Source organism: Lissotriton helveticus, chromosome 5_1, assembly GCF_964261635.1.
Source record: "Lissotriton helveticus chromosome 5_1, aLisHel1.1, whole genome shotgun sequence".
Classification (NCBI taxonomy): domain Eukaryota; kingdom Metazoa; phylum Chordata; class Amphibia; order Caudata; family Salamandridae; genus Lissotriton; species Lissotriton helveticus.
In genome coordinates, this window is record NC_136065.1 from 468,053,706 (window position 1) to 468,070,964 (window position 17,259).

The following is a 17,259-nucleotide window of genomic DNA, read 5'->3' on the forward strand; positions in this document are numbered from 1 at the left end:
GCTTAGCAATCCTGGAGTTTTTTTTTTTTTAGAAGTGTCATATGCATTGCATTGAATGATGATTGGATAATGGGAAAGAATACATCTGTTGCCCATTTAAATACACTAATTTCCCTTTACGGGGACATAGGGCACTTTTAACAGATTTTTCATCATGCCTTACTTTGCGGGTATCAGCTGTACTGTATCTTCCCTTTCTGATATTATATGTGAATAGTCTTTTTTGTGAAGCCCCATTATAGCTAAAGATGACAGTTGACCTGATTTAGGAGTTTATCTTTTCTTTGGTTTAGACTGGCTCAGTAAAGCACTGCTATTGTAAATGTAATTCACTTTAGTCGTTTGTTTATCCTGGGACAGATCAGATTGATGAGAATCTTAAGCAGTCGCTACAGAAGGAGCTCAATGTCATGGCCCCTGGTCTCACCATACAGGTAAGAATTAAGTTGTTCAATACTTGCAAATATATGCTGGTATATTGTTTGTTTAATGTACAGCCTTGTCAGCAAGGTTTAAATGGAGAGGCTAAAGCGTTTTTAAGAAGCCCCCTTGTTTAAATCCAGAACCCAAAATGTGTGTTTTATGTTCTTGTGACACCATATTTACAGAGTAGCATGCCGAGTGTGTTTTGGAGACTAGGAAGAATCATACACTATTAAAAGTCCTCCTCAACCTTTTTTGTTAGGGTGGTGGGAACCCGCGCCAGCTCTATTAATTCTTGATCTTATTGTAGGATTTTCTTTTGTTCAGATATTTTTGGGACGACAGCTACTTTTAGTTTTGTTTACCTAATTAGAAAAACTTTTGATTTAGTTCTAATGCACTTCCCCTCTCTGTGCTGATTATCTATTGGTGGAACTCTCCTTCAATAACTCCCGAGTACTGTTTTTGTCCAGTCTTCATTCCATTCAGTTTCAATAAGAAAATGATTGTAAAGATCAGCTGTAAAGATTTATTCCTCTACTCAAGGTTAAAAGCTAGAGGGGACAGAATCTCCCTTAATGTTCTTGCCCTCCATGATTCAGCGCCACTAATAGGCCATCAGGTAGTATCTTAACCGTGCATGTTTTGAAGTTGTTGCTCTCCCCTTGGTAGAGAAAGATCGTAATCATTTTCTAATGTGAAGACCAGTTATGTAATTTTAATCTAAATTCTGTTTTACTGAAGCAGACTTTGAAGAACCATTTTCCTTTCAGGGAGGGTTTGCTTGAAGTTTATTTGGACATCCTGGGAAAACCGCATTCTCTACCCATAGTTGAGAAATTGACAGCCCACAACCAGAGGCTTGCAGCCCTGGCCTCTAAATTTCTCTGAGGGGCTGCTGGTGTGTGAGGACTTTTACTTGATGTCCTCAGAATGTACTGCATTGTATCATTTGTGGGTACTGTAGTTTTTCACCAACGTGAATGGTCCATCAATAACATTGCAATTACCGATATTCAACTAGAAGTCGAGCTGTCCAGGCATACCGCAGTCAGTGGTAGGTGTCCGACTCTGACACTTCATGACACAGTAAATAATGCACATTAAACCCTATGTGCAGTATCTGCTATAGCCTCATAAGAGAATAGAACTATTAGCATGGACCCAAAGTTAGCGGTTGACATTATGATGCACTGAGAAATTCCAAAGGCGCTCAAATCTATCAAGAACAGTATATGAACCAGATTAATTTTGGACTGTTTATATACTTGGCACTAGATTGTCTATAGCACTGGCTTGAATGGTGATGTTTCCTAGGTGGCTTTAGTGGGGTCAACTCTTGTAACTTTATTTCTGACAAGTACCTTTACCTGCATATTCCTCTCGAATCCTACCAGAGGTCAGACTGGATTCTTAAACTATAACGCTCTCATGAGTAACTAAGAAGCAACGGATACTCTGCACCAGCTCTGTGTCCTTCTTAACCGGCATCATGGAACCCACAAGGTGCCATCCCAGAGCGCAACGTCTGTTGCCCCCTCCTCTTATTCCCTTTGACACGGCTTGCCTGAGGTTGCTCTCCTTGGAACTTTGCTGTTATGTTTTAATAATGCAGTATTTAGGGTACAATGTCCCCTCCAAAGCTTTCATGTTTTAAATATTGATGCTCTTTTTGCCAACCGATATCAATTTCTCAATATCACAACAACTACTTGTGGTGTCTTCGGCCGCAACAAATTTCTAAATCCTGTGACAGATCTGTGACAGTGTACACCTTGGCAAACTCTTTACTGTCTTGGACTAGGACTGATGTCAAGGAAAGCAGCACCGCTGTGCTTTCAAGTTGCAGGAGAAATCCCTATGTCTTCCAGCGTCTTTTTAAGTTCAAAGGTAAATGATCCAGCTGGCACTTCTGCTCCACGCCCTGTACTTTGACTTCAGAGTCAGAGATAAGTATTACTACTGCTCTGCAGCTGGATGACTCCCTATGGCAGGCTTTTGGGCCTCAAGGAGCCCTCCAACCGGCTCTGCTATAGGGTAGGGAGTGGGGGGGGGTGGAGGGGGGGTTGGGTGGGTAGATATGTGTATAGATAGATGGATCTATCTCACTGAAATGGCACCCTCCAGGTTATTTATATATTATTCCGTGGCTTCATTGACTCAACACTGTGGTAGATAAAGTGAAAAAATTGTCCACAGAGGGCATTCTTTTATAGGATGCACTACCCTCACCCACTGAAGTGGAATGCTTTTTTATCGGGCCTTGCTCCTCCCTGGGTGTGCGTTGCAGTACTTGTGGAGATCTTTTGATGTCAGTATTTGGTATTTTCCAAACAATGAAATAGTTCCCTTATCTGAGGTGTTGGGAAGGTGGTAGATTTGGTAATATGTTTATAATTTGCTGTGGGCAAACGGTTGTGTCTTATTCATTATTATTAAAAGCCTACATATACTATGAAATGAACCCATCGCAACAACTACAAATTCTTGGTTCAAATGCATGTTTACATGTTTTTTGCCTCTTATGACCTTAACAGTTTGCAGTCCATTCTTCAGCACTACAAGTATTTCCCTAATCGACACACTGGCGTGGTGGGGGGTGGATGGAGTTATGAAAGTAACTTCAAAAAATGCCCATAGATGTAGAGAGTAAATGTATCTCACAGTTTTGTAAAGAAGGATTTTCTCACAATGGAGATATGTTAGTGCCTTTCTGAGACCTATATAAAAGTAAATGGTGCCTGATAAACAATTAAAATGACAGACATAAGACACACAATGCATCCAAGTTGTAAATTCTTGCTTGTGTTCCTTCAGAATGCCCCATCATTTGACGGATATGATCGCTGCAAACTCGAAATGACGGTGATATAAAAACATGTAAAATGATGGATAGGTGTGTATCCTATTAGGCAAACGCCCTTTAGATTCCCTTGGAGTCCCTTCATATGTGTACATACAACTTAAACAAAGCGCAGATAGTCAAATACTGCAAGTTCAGCCACGATTAGTAAGACTATTGCAGGCCGCATTATCCTACCCTAAATAGGGCAAGGGCTCTGGAAGTGAGGGACCAAAATTAGTAGAGGGTTTTAAGCCATGTTTTGTACAAATTAAGGAAGAGCCACATGGGGTCACGTGACACGGCACTCTCTGCTTGTTTGATTACCTTGTTTCCATTTAGTGAAGTAGGGGGAGAGCGGAGGCACATAATGGCTGCACATGTGAAAACCTCAGCGCCATTTTGAAATGTACATTAGGCTTGTGTGTGATGCAAACCTTTTTCCAAATTGAGCGAGCCTTTTAAAAGACCTGCTTTATTTCGGCTGATTGGAAATATTAATATCAAAATGTTTTACACATTTGACCAAAATGGTATGTAGCGGCTATGCATACGGAGACCAGTAAATGTTCTATTTACAGAAGTTTATTTTTTGCCATTCAAGCGCCTTTGAACTCCACGTTTGCTCTATTCCCTCCCGATTCCTCATTAGTCATTTTCTGGCGGTTGTGCCATATGTGCTGTTGTTGACTCTGCCTTTAGTGCAACCTATGCCAGTTTCGATCAATCTCTTGATTTGGTGGGTTTTTCAAGGATGTTGTGTATCTTCGTCCAATCCAGAGGGAAGACACAGCAATTGCTGGTATATGTGATACTCATGCCTTTGCATTCTGACTAATCCCATAATAGGATGGGAGAACGTTTTGGATCCAGATCGGATCCAATTCAAATACCCCCTCCAATTTATGATGATAATGGGGCAGCAAAGCTAGTCTCTGCCTCCCTTTATGAACATTGATTATGGGCCACTAGTTACCCCTTTACAATGCTAGGTGCATTGGAAAAATTGCCTGATGGATGTTGATCTAGATTGTCCTTGTGGGACAGCTGATGAGGAGGTGGTTACTTTTACTGAAGTTCTGGGCAAAGCCACTGCGGTCCTTGCACTGTAGAAGAAATAAAGTTGAATCTCTTCACTGGGATTCTGCAGATTATTGCCTCCGCTACTGTACCCTTGCTGCCATTTGATGATCCCCCAATGGATCCCATCTTAGTAGCTTGTAATAATCTGACGTCCTGAAACCCTCTACTGCTAAGATGGGTGCTGTCATCCTGATCCTGAGGATCCAACCAGACCACCTGTCTTCAGAGAGCCTTGTGGTGCAGACGTTTTCATCTTCGAAACAAAATCTCCACTGGATAGAGTTGAAGGAAATGGGACAAAAGTACTCTCTTCGGGGAGTCTTGCTCAACAAATGCTTCTTGCCTTTTGGCCCAATACTCCCTGCTCAATGGAAATGGGTACTTTGTTGTTACTAACCTCAATGAATATTTCCATTAACATTTTGAGGTGGTTGGTGTGATGGACATGATGCAGCAAGGCAAATACTCCCCTCTGGTCTGGACATGGTTGACTTGGTGGCACGTTATATGGATTTGTCAGTTGCCTTCCACTGAAACTTCTGGATATTCTCCACTGTTATTTCATAAGACATCTTTAAGTAATATGCCTTTGATTGCTCCTACCACGTTGGCGATGAGGCTGATTTGGCTCTGGAGCACTTTCAACAATGGCAGGCCCCTTCTTAGCCCTTGGGCCTGGACTCCTCAGCAAGAGAATGTCATCAATAGTAATGTAAATTCTGGAGCTACTCCCAGACCATACCCTTTCAGCGACATCTCCCATCTCTGCCTGTTGAGCCATCCAATGCGATTTGTACACAGTGTAGAGGGTGTGGTTGTTTCAATGGCAGCAGAGGGAAGCAGCAGTTATCTTCCTCTCCTTCAGCAAACATGGTTAAACTGCTTTAGTCCGCCCTTGAAGAAGCGCCTGCTACCCATTTTCGAGGGAGAAGGGTGTCCTATCATTTCAAATGATTGCAGTTCATCACTACGAACCGCTGGTCGCTTTCTTATCAGAACTCCCCACTAACCATTTCTCAGCCATCTTCAAGGATTACACTTGCATTTTACAGCAGGAGCTTCTTTCACTGTAAAGCTGGTGCTGGTAACCACGTATATAGCAAAGATGCCTTTGTCTAATTTTCCTTCTTCCCAAGAAAAGACGATACCTCGTCCCATTCTGTACCTGCCCCTTCTGAACACATTTCTCCATAAGGAGATGTTTAAGGTGCTGTCATTAGTTCAGGTGTTGCAGGGTCTGCCACATTGTGACTTAATGGTGTCAGTTGACCTGCTGGACGCATACTTTTGCCTACCGACTGGACTGAAAGAAACGCCTTGTATGTTCACAAAACTGTTTTGATGGCTCATCTTCGTCGGTTGCGGTCTCTCTATTTCTGTACCTCAAAGACTGACTACTGAGGGCACACTCGCTACAGCAACCACCTTTAGTAAAGCGTCTCCCTGTTGTTCGACCTGGAGTTTTAATGTCAGGCTATCCAATTTGTTCTTCCAACCCTATCAACCACTGCTGTTCGCGGAAGTTTTACTGAACACACTTTCCTTCCCTTAAGTTCTTCCTGCCGCTCTGGCAGAATCAGATCATGCGAGTTATATTCCAGATGTTTTGTAAGAGACCTTGTCTTCGGACCAGAAGTCCTTCTTCTGGATCTGTTTGCCTTCTCCATCATGCAGGTGCCTCACGCTCAATGGTGTATGCAGGCGCTCTAGTGGTGCCTGCTCAATCCCTTAAAAAAAATATGCATGCCCGCTTAAAAAAAAATACATGTTTTATTTTATTTTTAGTTACCAATCTAACTCAATTTGTTAACTAACAAAGGAAAAAAGGCCCCCATGTCATTTTGGAGGTGTGCTCATGTGTGGTGCACATTTCTAGAAAATTACAGTGCACATCAACATTTATGTGAACACAAGCCTTACTTCGTGTAGTGCTCTTTCTGGTATCCATTTTCTGTGATCTAGGAACTTTGTCCTACTAGTTAGCTCCTAACAGATACATTTTCTACATAGTTGCTGGTTGTTGATCAAAAGTTAGCAAGTTGTCATACGCTATCCAAATAAATTCTCCTGCATCCTTGGTGGTGGTGAGGCTAGTCCTTGTGCTTGAAGAAATTGAAAAAGTTAACTCTTTAAGGAAAAAACAGCATGTTTATGCTTTTTTTTGAGACTTTTCAATATTTTGTTTCGCATGTGCCCTAAGTTGAATGCAAAAATTAACTTAGTTCCCTTTCCTAGGCTGTTCGTGTGACAAAGCCTAAAATTCCAGAATCCATAAGAAGAAACTTTGAGTTAATGTAAGTACACCAACAATGACATGTGTAACATTGTTCATATTGAGCTTTGGTCCTGTACCGTAAACAGCAGTAAATTGTTGTCCGTGGTTGTGATATTGGATCCACCTCAATAACGTGGCAGAACATTGTTGCTGCATCCTTGTGCTTTTGGGGCTGTCCTCCCTGGTTATCATTTGAGTGACAACTGATTAATCAAGTTTAAAGTAGACTTTGGGGGCTGTAGGGCTTTTCACAGTTGTTTAGGTCAATGGGCCCTTTGACTTTAAGTTTGGCAAACTTGGGCTTAAAAGGGGAATGAGTCTGAATGTTCTCCTATATAAAAAGCAGACCACTTATCCCTCATCCTAATTTTTCGGGGTTGGCTTCTGGCCCTGACCTGGTGGGAGGCGAGAGGGTGAATCGCCTTTTCCTCTCATCCCTTGTCGAGAGGCTTCACATACGGCTGGTATCCCATGATTATGCCTCTTTGCCGAAGGGCATTCCCGAGTCCGCCATTTGGAGGAGCATCCATAATTTTGCCTCATCGTGGACAGGCTTTTTCTCAAACTATTCCCTTGTGATGGGTCGTTTCCTCATCCGACCTATTTGTGGAGAGGTATCCCATCATACTGAGTCGTTGTGTAGAGGAATTCACCTATTACTTCTCTTATGGAATACAGACTTATAAACATATTCCTTGTGATATCCCATAATCGTCTGGTTACATGTCTTCTCACCATGCCTTTTGAAGTGTGTTGCTATCTTCTTGCTGTATTATGGGACGATGTTTAACATCCTAGTTGTGCTTTGGTATCTTCCCATCATCTTGACCATGTCCCTTTTCTTCTATTTTTCATTATTTTAATAGTTTTCGCTGGTGTAGTCTAAATTGTTAGACATTTAAATGCTTTATATAACAACCTCAAGTATGATGACCATTACTCTGGAGTTCACATCAACAGAACATCTAGGTTGAAAGAAGCGGTATGCTACAAATGATTAATATTTATATTTCTGAGTCTTAACCCCCATTATGGGTTATTCTTCCATATTCTTCCATATTATACAGGACAGGATATGAATAAGTGAAGCGCTCCAAAAAATGGGTCTCCGCTTACATTTGTGGTGAATCATGCACTAAACATATGCAAAAATTATGCCTCATTTACTTTGTCCTTTAGACAAGAAGACTAAGGTTGCCTATTAACATTGACAATAAAACCCCTATCAGAATGTGTCTGTTGTCCCTCGATTAAGTAAATGCTGGCTGTATAGTGGCTGTATACAACACCAAAATATGGGATATTCTTTTGACTTCCATTCAGAATTCAAACACAGTAATTAAGATCAAGGTTTGAGCTGCCATCAGTAAATGGGAAATAAACCACCGTTGAGCTTTACTCCAGTCAATACGCTTTACACTTTGCCACTATAACTACATGTAGACGTAAAATGACCAGACATGGCTTCACTGATCCTGCTTTGTCACAGCGGCATGATGAACCGGCAGGCATTTTGTCTTTTTTCAAAGACTAACCCCCAACTCACGGTCTTTCAACTAGAAAAATGTAGACTCCAAGCCCCTGACATGCTTGGACTTTATCCCCAACATCTGGGTGTCATTTATAACTTCCCTTAGCCAAGACCGCCATGCCACCCATGGCGGATATAGACAGGTAAAAGATTTCATTGACAACTTTGCACCAAATCTGGATGGGTTTCTGGTGCCATGGAACTCCTAATTGTGTGGCAGTTGGCCCACTACAAAGGTCTTTCTGATGGTAGGGCCAGCGGGGGCAAAGCTGTCGAGAATAAATCCATTTCCCCACCTCTAAACAAAGAAGAGTCACCGACCCCATACCTGCTGGCCAACAGCCTGAACATCTGCTCCAGATGGACCATAGACCTGGCACAAGACGAACACTATTGTAACCCACTATAATGGGTAGACACTGCGCCAGCTTACTTACGGTCCTGCTTCACATGAAGCCGCTGCATGCCACTATGCTAACGCACTCCCAGGTGAGACCTGGTCACCTGTGAACCGCAATTAGGCACCTCATTGATCACCCCCCCTACAGCCTTGCAAAATGCAGCACTGGTGCTCCCCACTTGAGGATGACACCCACCCCAAGGAGATGCATCATCTGAGTCAACCTGCACACTAGCCCCGGGCTAGAGGAGCCATCATGAGATGGACACCAACCGGCCTCCCCACCCGAGCCTACTGGAGAACGGCAGGACCCCCTACCTACAGGCATCATAGACTGAGTGCACAAGCACCGCTGATGGCTCACCAGTGGCCCCGAAGGACTGCCCTGGAGAAAAAGGGAGGCCACGCCTAACCTAGATTACACTCCAACACCAGGGCAAGTGCTACCCTCCTCCACCTTTTTGGTACACCGCCAAGCGATGTTGGGTCAACCCAGCAGACCTTTCTCCCTCTGCGCAGCATACATCCAGCCTTCCTGTAGTGGCCCGAGGGGCCAACTGGCTGCTCACAAGAATGACTCTACCTTGAGGGACATGTTGTCCACGACAATAATCAAGAACCCAGACCCGACAACAAGACCCAATGATGAGGGAGCCCCATACACATGAAACAACACCGCGGGGGATTGACCAATTAAGCTCAGAAGTGTCCATCATTAACTCCTTCATGGATGCTCTCTTCAGTACCCTGAAAGACGACTTTGCCACTCTACAAGACAAGATGGCAGGCCATATAGAACAAGTTAAGCGAGAAATGACTAGCATCGACCAACGAGTTCCAATGCTGGAAGACATTAGTGACGCTAAGAAAGAGGAACTGGACGCCCATAGGCGCACACTTTCGGAACTCCAAGACAAAACTTCAAACTTTGTTCCCAGCTGGAAGACGCAGAGAAAAGATTATGCCATTCAAATATCAAAATCAAAGACATTCCCCTCAGCCTAGATGTTGGCTATGTTGCTGACCTCTTTAAACAAATTCTCCCACCTATGAAACTGACATTATTTTAGACCACACGCAATGAGCAGGCCACCCAGCCAACTCACCTGGCATTCCCCAAGACGTACTGCCTACTTTCCACTATTACAAGCGAAGAGACGCTGTTGTGGTGGCAGAAACTAAGGCCTGTCCTTTTTCAGGACAACCAGGTATGGCTTTACCCAGACCTATCATCCATTACGCTCCAATGTCGACACAACTTCAGAGACGCCATCACCTTTCTCTGATGAAAAGACATCAAATACAAATGGGTGCATCCCCTCTGGTTCATCTTTGTATGGGACAAAGAAACACGTATAACACGCACCCCTTAGGAAGCTCGAGCTATCCTGGGACTCATCCCCCCCTCCAAATGACTCTAATCTCCCACAACAACACAAACTAACCCCCTTTTCCCCCCCCCCAAAAGCCCACAAACCTTCCATGGCAGAAAGCCTCCATGAGCTCACTGAGCTGCTGCAACAACTTAAATATCAAGATTCTCCATGGGAACAGGAGCACTGATCTCCCACCTGGTACACCAACTCTACTGTCCAACCCCATCACCCCCAGATCAGCGCTACAGCCTCCAACACCGGGACTGCTAACCAGCGACACCCTGACTTCAAATGGGAGCTGTGAAGCGCACCTGCATAAACTATAATGCGTCACACTCCTTCACCCATCGACTAGGACCCCACTACAACAGTTGGAGACCCCCAACCCGAAACTACCCAAGTTAATTAAGTCCCCTTTTTGGTTCCCCTCTCACCCAATGTCCACTTGCTTACAGTTAATGCAAAATTTCTATGACCTCTATGCAATGCTACACTACACAACAGGGCCAGCCCTTCTCACCATCTCCACCCCAACCCAATGGTCCAGATACTGAGCATCAAAGTTAGAGGCCTAAACGTCAGGCAAAACACCTTCTCATGATCTCTCTGCTGCGAGATTCTGAGTGCGATATCTGCCTCCTGCAAGAAACCCACCTACTTGGGAAAGACTGGGTGAGGCTGCAGTCCCAGTGGCACCCCAACCAATATTTCTCTTCAGGAAATGGTAAGAAAGTTTGGGTTGCCATCCTTAGCCAGCATATTCCTGGGCCCTGTGCCCTGGACCCAGACTGAGATCCCAGGGCGACTTTTCTCCCTCCACATTGCATTGGGAACCAAGCCACCGTAGCCACAATATACTCACCTAACAACCACCAAGAACAATTCATTGTCACGGCTCTAGGTCAGCTACTCTTCAACCCAGACAAAGACCTGTTGGTGGCGGAGGGAGAACTTCAACCTGGTACAAAACCCACAAAAGGACAGGTCTACAGAAAGAACATGCCAAACCCAGGCGATCTCATCCAATAGACTGCAGTGGTTGCAAAATATGGGCCTGACAGATGTTTGGCAAGCCTGCAACTTGACCAAAGTTTACACATTCTACTTTGCCTCACACCTCGCATACACCTGGCTGGACTGCATCCTTGCATCCTCCCAAATACTAGCAAAGACTGCACAGGTGGCAGTGGGAATCTCCATTTTCTCTGATCTTTCTCCTATCATGATCTCTTCCAGAACCCGCAGGCTATCCACACCCAACCTGCTTTGGAGACTCTGTGACAAACTCCACTCGTATTTCTTTGCAATATCCATATGGAAAGAAAAGGCTATCCAGCAATACCTGCAGCTCAACAACACACCAGAGACCCCAGCCCCTCTTCTATGGGAAACACTGAGAGTATTGATCAGGGGGGAATTCTAGTTCTCTCAGCCCACCATAATCAGACTAGGAAAGCAACACAGGCAGAGTTGGAAGTGTGCATCAGGGCTTTGAAAGACGAGCACAAACGAACTGGAGCCCACAAAGCCTGGAGAGAACTGAACCTGGCCAGGAAAAACCTCCAGGCTTTACATGCTGACAAAGCCGAATAAGTGTTCCTTCATACCAAACAAAAATACTGTGTTGGAGGCAACAAAGCAGGTTGGCTCCTTTTGTGCAAACTTTGAGCCAAGGCACAACACGCTAGAATAGCAGAGATCCAACTAAAGAATGGACTCCACCAGCAAGAAATGATGAAATTGCAATGGTCCTCGAATGCTGCTACTTTACTCACTGTGCATCAGAGGACCCAGACCTGGCTAGCAAACTTTTCTGATGCTATTCAGAACAAACTGGATTTATTCCCAAACTGCAGCGACAGCACAAACTCCTGCTCCACTTAATAGACCATTTTAGAGAAAAACAAGGGAACCCTCAAGGTAATTAAGGACCTTGGGTGACAGTTATGTATGCAAACAGTGTTCCTTAAACAAGTAAGATAACAATAGGATAAAATAGATTGGAATCAATGCTATATTCACAATGTCCAGCCGGACAAACAATTTAATTTTGTAATAAATCCACGAACAAATTGCAAAAAAATATTTCGTGGGACACAATCCTGTATCCCATAGGTAACATAACAATTACAAAACACACAAGGACATTTCAGGCTAGACAGTTATAGCTTGGAAAGTATCAATTGTATCAAGCTTAGAAAAACATTTAATGCACTTTTTTACACAATGGATTAATGTGCAAGCTGTGTTATAAGGGTCGAAGACATTTCGATCCTTTCAAGGCGATAGTAGGATCATTCTCAGGACAATAATTAGTGCATGCCTGATTTAAGAGAAATTGCCTCAAAGCATGGAGACACAGAATCCCAATAAAGAGGCGAGTCCAAGGCTGTAGAGGAACCTATTGGCAATTCATGACCGTCAACCAAGATTCTTGAGTCCATTGCAGCACGTGATCTGCATCAGAGGTCTATGTATAGACCAGGTGTTGGCGTGTAGATATACTTTAGCAACCAAAAGCCGTTCGTGAGTCAATAGTATCGCATCAGAGTAACCAGGAGTCAAACAATGAAAAGCTGATCTCCGGCGGCGTGACAGTACACGATTTCCCGCTGTGTCCTTGGGTGCTTTACTGAGACCCACGTAGATTGGCTACACAAGCTGTGGGACCTAGTGGGTATGGAAAAGATTGCAGCATTCCTTGAGAATAATCTCCCCCAATTAGGTAAAATGTGGGCAACGTGTGTGCTTCCTGGCACAGATATTCAGAGAGCTTACATGTTCCAATTATCTGCGAGTGCTAAGGCTCCCCACCAATGAGAACATACAGACCAGATAATGATAACTGCTGGTCACTACCCCTACCACCAGTGAGGAATCGGTGGTCTGTATACAATTCTGGTCCCAATTGTTCAGTCTGTTCTGTAGTAGGGGATCTCTGTGTATAGTCATAATCTGTGAATAGTCCCGCCCATGTGCGTGGACCCCAGAACAATCAAAAATAGTCTCTTCAGTCGTCTTCTTCTACAGTCTTGCATAGACACTTAAGAGAAAATGAAAGACAAATAATGCAGCCAGCAATTAACAAGGCTACATTGGGAAGCACTTCATCCTGAAGTGAAAGGGATAGCCAAATAATATAGAAATGTATACATTTTACAGAGTTTCACACATAAAGGATTTTCGTGAAGGGGAGTTTCTCTATCATGATAGAGAGGAAGGGTTGGACAGACAAGCCCCATAGGCTGCCATTATGTGTCTGGAAAAGGGAAACCGACCTTTAAGGAACCCATCCAGGAGACACTCTGTATCCCATGATGCACAGCCGAAAGCAAGTTACTTTCAGTTCTTTTTTCCGGCTCCTTCTAGCAGGACCCTGGAGCATTGAGCTCTACCTTTATTGGTATTACTTCAATTTTTTGAGCTTTTTTTAATCTAATTAGTGTTTCATTCGACGTCTGGGGCCTTTATCTTCCATTTGCTGCTTTTTTGAGCTGCTGGTCCACCTCTTTCCTGTTGAAATGCAGCTTTATTCGACAAGTTTCCTGAGTGTGGTAGGAAGCAGGCCAAGTCAGACCCACATATAGTATGCATACTCTGTCTTCCATCAACACATGTTCCTGATTCCTATGATATTTGTCAATCTTTCTCCAGGAGGACCCTGCGTGACAGGGAGAAGATCTGTCATCAAGGCCTGGAGCACAGAAGACATCAGGATGCAGGTGGGACCTCTGGGCATGGAGGAACTCTATCTTCTTCCTCTGCCCGTGCTTCGGCCTCCGGGGCGCTCCCCAGTCAAGAGAAGGCCCAGAAATTGCACCGGTCCCGGTCGACGTCGATGGCTACGATGTCTGCATCGAGAGGTATGACTACTATATGCTCCCCGCCGACCCAGGGCTCTGAGTTGAAGCGACGTAGACGCGCGCCTTGGAGGGAAGGATGTTGAGACCTCTGACGAGGTCGACATCGAGGACTTCACAGATGACGTCGACACACCATTGTCGTCGTGCTGAGTCCCGAAGACCTCTGCGTTCGCCGTCGAGGCGACACCTCCGTTCGCCGTCCAGGTCAAGGAGAATATTGACGTCGAGGAAGAAGTCGACGTTGCGGCATAAGTTGACGTCGAAGAGAAAGTCTACGCCAAGAACAGTGTCTTGTGGAAGTTCATCCTCTGTGGTTAGCATTTCCAGATCAGAGTACCCGGTCGCACTGGCGCTCTTTATCAGGGAAGTCGACCTCCAGAGCACCCTCCCTGAGGCCTGCTGGTAAGAAGAGGAGAGTACTCCGGTCTTTGGACTCTGACTACTCCAGGACCTACTCACCTTCATGGCCTAGGACGCCTACGCCTCCTCCTCCGACTTCTTCCGCAAATGTATCCACGACCTCCTCCTCCACCTCCGCCACCTCTTCCTCCGCCTCCACAACCGAGGCCTTTGCTTACGGCTCAGCCTCCGCCTCTTCTGCAACTGCCTGTGCCGGTGGTTCCGGCGGCGCCCAGGAGACCAAGATCCCGGGGGAGACACCGCTCTTGCAGTGGGCGCAGATCTTCGACCAGATCACGACATCGCCGTCGTAGAGAAAGGTCACGGTCCAGGTACACATACTCTTCCAGTGACCGGAGGTATTCAACTACTTTGTCGGACTCTCCGCCAATCAGAGTTTCGCCAGTGGATGACATCGTGACGTTTCAGGACGTGTTGCTGCGGGGAGCAGCGAAACTAGGGATAGCACTGACGATGCCTACCCCGTCCACCTCTGTCATATTCGAAACGCTACAGCGTAGGCACCTCTCGTCCGTTACTACCTTTGGTGCCAGGGTAGGAGGAACCGACCATGGAGCTGTTCCTTACGCCGGCTTCGGTGAAGTCTGCTCCATCTCTACTTCAGAAGAAGCACAGGCCCCCTGATTCGGATCCGGCATTTCTGAGAACGAACCCTGCACCGGATTCGGTCATTGCGACAGCGGCCAAGAAGCAACATTCTACTGCCCCTTCGTCTACGGTCCATCCGGACAAGGAGAGCTGTCAAATGGATTCGGCGGGAAGGAAGGTCTGCAGTACAGCGGCCACTTCCATGAAAGCAGCAAGTTCAACTGCGCTATGACCAGTCGCTGTGTGAGTCGCTCCAACAATTCATTGAGCTCCTCCCGAGGGACAGAAGGGAAGATTTTCAAGAAATCTTGAATGAAGGCATGATTGTTTCCAATCAAATCGTCAGCGTGGCTGCAGACACCTCTCTTCTGGCACCTCATGGGTACTGCCATGGGGTGAACTTGAGACGCCATTCCTGGTTGCGACTTACCTCCCTGAAACCGGAGGCGCAACAGCGGATTGCCAATTTGCCCTTTTTGGAGTCCAACCTCTTCGAGACCCATGCGGATGAAGAAATGGCTCGCATTAAGGCGGAAGTTGAAATGCTGAAGTCTGTGGGCTTGGAGAAGCCGAAGGAACTGCGGAAGTCTTTCCATCCATAATACCAAAGACGCTACTCCTCCCAGCGATTCCAGCGAAGGCAGGGTCACCAAGCTGGACAACAGCAGCAGCAGCAGCAACAACAACAACAACAATACCAGAGGCAGCCCTTCCAGAAGCGTCAGAGGGGCAGAGGCAACCATCGGGGAATAAGGGCCCGGCTGGGTCTAAGCCCTGAGGGATTACTTCCCCCCCCCCCTCTTCTGTTACCCACTCCAGTGGGGGGAAGCATTCAGAATTATCCGGCAGAGTGGAGAAAGATTACTCAGGACAAGTGGGTGCTGAATATTATTTGCAATGGATACATTCTACGTTTTCTAATCCCTCCTCCAGCTATCCCACCGGTTCGCTCGCAGTACCTGTTGCGTGAACTTCAAGCGGAGGATCATACCCTTTTAAGAAAAAGGGCGATAGAAAGTGTCCTTCTGTCTCAAAGGGGAAAGGGTCTATACTCAAGGTTCTTTCTTGTGCGCATTCTGGATTTGCGACAAGCAAACAAATGATTTCACAGGGAGAAATTTTGCATGCTGTCCTTGCACCAGATTTATCACCGGTTACATCGAGCAGACTGGCTTTGCAGGATGTGTACTTCCATGTGCCCATTGCACAGAAACATCGGAAGTTCCTGCGTTTCCTAGTCTGCAACAACCACTATCAGTACACCGTTCTTCCGTTTGGTCTGAAGTCTGCACCCAGGACGTTTTCGAAATGCATGGCTGTTGTGGCACCTAAAGAAGAACAAGGTGTTTGATCAACCAGTCATCCAGGTACGGGAAAACAAAGCCTCCACCTTCCAGGAAGCACAATTGCATTTCAACAGGATGGCTGTTCTGTTGAACCAACTGGGTCTGCACATCAACATGTTCAAGTCTGTCCCGACTCCTGTTCAATGTCTGCAGTACTTGGGAGCCTCCATCAATACGCTCAGAGCAAGCGTGTGTCCTTCGGAGGAGCGATGCTTATCGATCTTTTGGAAGGCTCAGACTCTCATGTCCGTTCCTTCAACAACGGTGAGGACAGTGTTGTCTCTCCTGGGGTCGATGGCTTCTTGCATCTTCCTCACACCACATGCATGCCTCCACATGAGCCCGCTGCAGGAATGTCTGGAGGATCAATGGGACCAGAAGAGAGGGAGCTTGAAGGACAGGATCACACTGTCACCACAAGCTCAGCAGTCCCTGAAGTGGTGATGTTCAGCAGGGAAGCTCTTCAAGGGGGGTTCCATTCCACAAGGACATTCCAATACTGACCATTGTGACAGATGCTTCTCTCCAGGGCTGGGGAGCTCATTCGGACCATCTGCAGATCCAAGGAACGTGGTCACAGGCGAAGTCCACGTATCATATCAATTTTCTGAAACTCAGGGCTTTTCATTTGGTGCTGAAAGCCTTTCAGCCGTCCTTCCGGACCAGATCCCTGCTTGTACAGACGGACAATATGACCACAATGTATTACCTCAACAAGCAGCGGGGCTCGAGATCGTGCACACTGTCTCAGGAAGCGCAAGCGATCTGGCACTGACTGCTAGCCAGAGGACTGACGATAACGGCTACCCATCTTCCAGGTGTGCAGAATGCTCAGGCGGACGCACTCAGCAGGCTCGTTCAGGAAAACCACGAGTGGGTCCTAAACGACAAGGTGCTAGGAAATATCTTCGCAAGATGGGGCACACCAGAAATAGATCTGTTCGCCACCGCCAAAAACAGCAAATGCTGAGACTTCGCCTCCAGGTTTTACCAACTGGGGACTTTGGGGAATGCACTATGGATCAGCTGGTCGAACAGCTTTCTGTACGCTTTTCCACCCATTCCCCTGATTCCGGCAGTGCTCATCAAGCTGTCTCAATCCAGAGCGCGAA

At 45.8% G+C, this 17,259-nt stretch overlaps 1 protein-coding gene across 1 annotated transcript in view; it reads left to right on the forward strand.

The window, feature by feature from the left end:
- The window catches only part of ERLIN1 (ER lipid raft associated 1), a 143,456-nt gene that overhangs the window by 74,011 nt on the left and 52,186 nt on the right, over positions 1–17,259 (forward strand). Inside the window, exons 7-8 of the mRNA XM_078642755.1 lie at positions 361–434; positions 6,584–6,642. Coding sequence (XP_078498881.1) covers positions 361–434; positions 6,584–6,642 — 133 coding nt within the window. The remainder of the gene's footprint in view (positions 1–360; positions 435–6,583; positions 6,643–17,259) is intronic.